Below are 4,191 nucleotides of genomic sequence, written 5' to 3'. Positions count from 1 at the left end.
AGGCAGGGAGCGGGAGACCCCATCAATAACCAATCCAAACTAGTGTCATACTATCAAATACACCCTCGACTCTGTTATGGACTTTCATGTATTGCCATAAGCAATTATCTCTCTTAGATTAAATCGTTTTTATGGTCAGACTATAACCACCTAAGGCCTAGTTTGGATACTCTAGTAATGAGTGAGATTGGAGTGAATTGAGATGTATTGAGAGAGTATTTGATCTATTGGGGATTTACACCCTCTCTAATCCCTTCAAAACACTCTAATATCAGAGTATCCAAACTAGGCCTTAAGGACTCTAAATGCTCTCTTTTATGTTCTCTCGTGCGTCCACATGTCATACAACAAACATCTATTGCTTCAGAGTTTGTGAGAGAGTTAGTTTTCACAAACACCAGAAAGGTAGATGTCAGCGGCGAGGTTGTACTCATGTCCATTCAACGTGAAGTTCACATTTGATGCTTCTCCTTAAAGTACGTCAGTGGACAACAACGATTGGCTGAATACGTTGACATCAAAATTTAGATGGCCACTCCGATTGTCACTAGAGACCCTGTTTTAGGGAGCTCTCGCATAGACCCCAAACCACCGTTTTATCTAGTCGCATCTCTCGCGTGTGACTCTTTCCCCATATGCTAGAGCTCTCCGTCTTCCCTGTTTACTCGAGAGTGTCGTTGTTTCTTATTCGTTCGTGCGCGTCCCTTCCTTTATCAGACCCCTGCTCATCGAAGCCCCTTTCCCCGTACACATGATTCCTTCGCCACCTTGCCTCCTCATTTCCTCTTGTAGAAAAATATGAGAAAGGAGATGCTATATGGGTCCATATCATTCCTTTTAGAAATATCTTGAGGACACCTGGTATAACCTTTTGTTCTAGAGTGTAGCCTAGAAACTAATACGTTTAAAGGTAGGGGAATCCTTCAAAGTTGAAACAAAAAGTTGGGAAACCCCTAAAAAATAGGGATCATACTTTGGGTTATTGATGCCGAAGTTGCTATAGAAGGAGCCCGGCTTGGCCCCGCCACTTGGCAAATGGGAACAAATCCCCGTTGCTTTCCTCAATATCAAGCAGTAGCTTAAGACGTCGCAAGTCGCAACAGACCACAGAGCCGCAAATGGAGTTAAATACTAGAGCCATTTCCATTCTTTATCTAGAGCCGCTGATGAATGAAGAATAAATAATTTTGGTGGAGACGGAGGAGACTACATTGGCACAGAAAGAGCTCCGTATGCACAGTTGATCAACCACTCACCATTATCACTCTCTGACCAAAAGAATCGTGACAGCCTAAGCAAACTTTGTACTGTACATGAGAAGGGGGGAATCGTTTAATTTGAGTCTTGGCCTATCTGGCATTGCCCTTGGGTATACGTACTTTATTACGAGTTTATGACGCCATCATGGCCGGCGGCACGACGCTGGCGGCCGGGCACACGCTACCCCGCTCGCCGTCGGCGGTCGAGGCGGCGGCCCACCGGCGGCATATCCTGCCGAGCGACGCGGCCTTTCGACGCGCGCGCTCCGTGCCGGTGCCCATCAGCTCCCAGATGGCCCACTCCACGCCGGGCACGGCCATCACCTGCGTCACCGCCCGCGCGCCCAGCCGCCGGCACAGGAGCACCAGCGCCGCCGTCGCGTTCTCCCTGGCCCACTCCGTGCCGCGCCGCATCTCGGCCACCAGCCTTGCCACGGCGCCGTCGATGCCCACGATGGCCTCCGCGCCGCCGCGCTTCGCCAGAGCGGCCAGCACTGCCGCGGCGGTCTCCTCTTCGCTGATCGCGGACAGGGCCACCTGCGCGACGCCGGCGTCCACGAGCTTTCCCACGTTCTCCCTCTCGCTGGCCAGCGACAGCAGCGCGGCCAGCGCGTCCTTCTTGGTGCTCGTCGGGCCGGTGCGGGCCAGATGCACCAGTTTCTCCACGATGGATAGGTTCCGGCCGAGACGGCGCCGGTAGGTATGGACGGATGCCAGGCTGAGCACGGCGGCCGCCGCATTCTCCTTGGCGCGCCACGTCACGCCGGCGCTCATGGTGTGGGCGACCGCCTCCACGGCGCCCTCGGCGTGCATGATGCGCTTCTTGTTGGCCTCGAGGATGGAGAGGTTGAGCAGCGCCGTGACGGCGTTGAGCTGGAGCCCGGCGTCCTCGGAGTAGAGCAGCGGAACCAGCAGCGGCACGGCTCCGGCCTCCCCGACGAACGCGCGGCTGTCGGCGCCGGACTTGGACAGCAGCCGGATCTCGTGCACGACGCGGTTGGCCGCGTCGGGGGAGAAGGAGACGGCGAGCTTCTTCACGAGGAACGACGCCGTCATGCGCGCCGCCTCCAGCGCTGCCTTGTTCGCGGCCACCGCCTGGGCTGGCTCGCTCTTGCTCGCCTCGCCGATTTCCATGGCGACGCCGTTGTCCCGGCACCACTTAGAGATTAGGTTCTTGAGCGCCGTGTTGGGCACGAGCTCCAGAATGGTAAGGACCTGCCCTGTCTTGGGGCACGTTGACTTGCCGGAGTCGAACCACCGGAAGATGGACTCGCGGTCGTATGTCTGGCCGCTGGCGACGACGACGGGATCGCGCATGACATCGAGAGCGATGGGGCAGCGGAAGTCCGGCGGCGGCGCCGGGGGCTCGCGCTCTTCATCGATCTCAGGGTCCGGCCTGGAATCCGTTGGCCGGGGCGTGGCGCTGAACAGGACGCACTTTGCGTACCGCAGCAGACCGACGAGCGCGATCATGGCGTCCGTCCACCTCTCCGAGGCGCGGTCGCTGATCTCTCGCTCGAGGCTCTCGATCTCTTCGCTGCAGCTGGCCGGGTCGTTGATGCCCACCTCCTCCAGGATCTCCTGCAGCGTCTCCCGCTCCGGCACGATCTCCCGCTCAATTTCCTGTATCAGCGCGAGCACTCTAGCCTTGAGCGCCTGCTCCGCCTGGACAGACAGCGCGAACCGCCTGCACTGGCGCGACGCGAGGTCGAGCAGGTCCATGACGTCCTCGGCAAGGCCCAGCTCGACGACCGGCAGGAGGTCGAGCAGCGTGGCCAGGTCCTGGTGCAGCTCCCGCACCTCCTCCTCGATCTCGTCCGACCGCAGCAGCAGCCGCATCCGGCTCCGCGCGGCGCAGTCGGCGGCCAGGGCTTTGAAGCGCTGCAGCACGAGGAGCACCTCGCGCAGGCACAGCGACGCGGACCGCGGCATGTCCTCGGCCGCGGCGCACGGGACCAGGTCGTCGAACGCCGCGGCCAGGAGCTTGGAACGCCTGGTGATGGACGCGAGCGCGCCGCGCAGGAACGGGGCCGGCGTCTCGGCCGCAGCGGACAGGTCCCGCGCCAGGCGGTGCAGCGAGCGCAGCAGCTCCCCGTCGGAGGGCGACGGAGGCGCTGGCGCCATGAACTCCGCCGCCGACCAGGAGGAGGAGGAGGAGGAGGAGGAGGAGGAGCCGGGCGGTGACGGCGCGGATGTCAACACCGTTCTTGGGTTGGGCATGGCCATTGGAACAGCGGCGGTATAACTAACACCTACAGAAACGGCTGGTTTTAGTGGGGATGGTGTACGATGGCGGAGCGGCGAAGACAAAGAGAGAGTTGGCGGCTTATAAATGACGGGCGGCGAGGCGTGTGCAGTTGGGTGAGGGATGGACGGATCGTTGTTCTTAATCACTGTTCCATTGTTTTGCATGGTAAATTGAGCTGTTCGTAGAGAGGAGTTTAAATATGAGTATGTGGATGAGTAAATTGATGCAGATAGGTTTATCTACTGTGATCGTTGCGCTTGATGTGCTTAGTTTAATGGCGATGCTCGGGGTTTAATATTTCCGGCAGCCCGTCTGCGAGGGAGGGAAGATGATTGGAAGCGGGCAACGGGCTCGAGTCCTGTGGTAAGGCGATCGTCGGATGGGGACGGGATGGAGGGCTGGGATGAGGATTGAGGAGTGTTCCCGGATTGGTCGCCGATGACTCAAAGCCCGGCTTTATTTGATCACGGCGGCGGCTGGCGGGCTGCGCGAGCGGCGAGCGCCCACAGGCCACAGGGGAAGGAGAAACTTGCAAACAGTGCGTTGACGGCCGACAGCAAGGGGGTGAGATCCCGCCTAGTAGTAGGAGTTTGTATTACTATTGTTTTTCAGAGCAGTGGAGGACCATGGCCAGGCCACAGCAAGCGTGGGCTCGCGAGAATCCAAATATGCTTCTGTTTTCTT

The 4,191-nt window shown here is 58.6% G+C and overlaps 1 protein-coding gene across 1 annotated transcript; it reads right to left on the bottom strand.

The window, feature by feature from the left end:
• Window positions 1-1,119: 1,119 nt before the first annotated feature.
• Window positions 1,120-3,959, bottom strand: LOC103636544 (U-box domain-containing protein 16). Its single transcript, XM_008658889.4, has one exon. The coding sequence runs from the start codon at window positions 3,669-3,671 to the stop codon at window positions 1,392-1,394; it is 2,280 nt and encodes a 759-aa protein (XP_008657111.1). The 5' UTR covers window positions 3,672-3,959; the 3' UTR covers window positions 1,120-1,391.
• Window positions 3,960-4,191: the final 232 nt, after the last annotated feature.

The sequence above is a fragment of the Zea mays genome, chromosome 8, assembly GCF_902167145.1.
Source record: "Zea mays cultivar B73 chromosome 8, Zm-B73-REFERENCE-NAM-5.0, whole genome shotgun sequence".
NCBI classification, from domain to species: Eukaryota; Viridiplantae; Streptophyta; class Magnoliopsida; order Poales; family Poaceae; genus Zea; species Zea mays.
The sequence above is the reverse complement of the archived record's forward strand: the minus strand, read 5'-3'. Positions and strand labels throughout refer to the sequence as shown.

Coding starts and splice junctions, on each gene's coding strand:
- LOC103636544 (XM_008658889.4), bottom strand. CDS start 3,671: ATGCAAAACAATGGAACAGTGATTAAGAACAACGATCCGTCCATCCCT.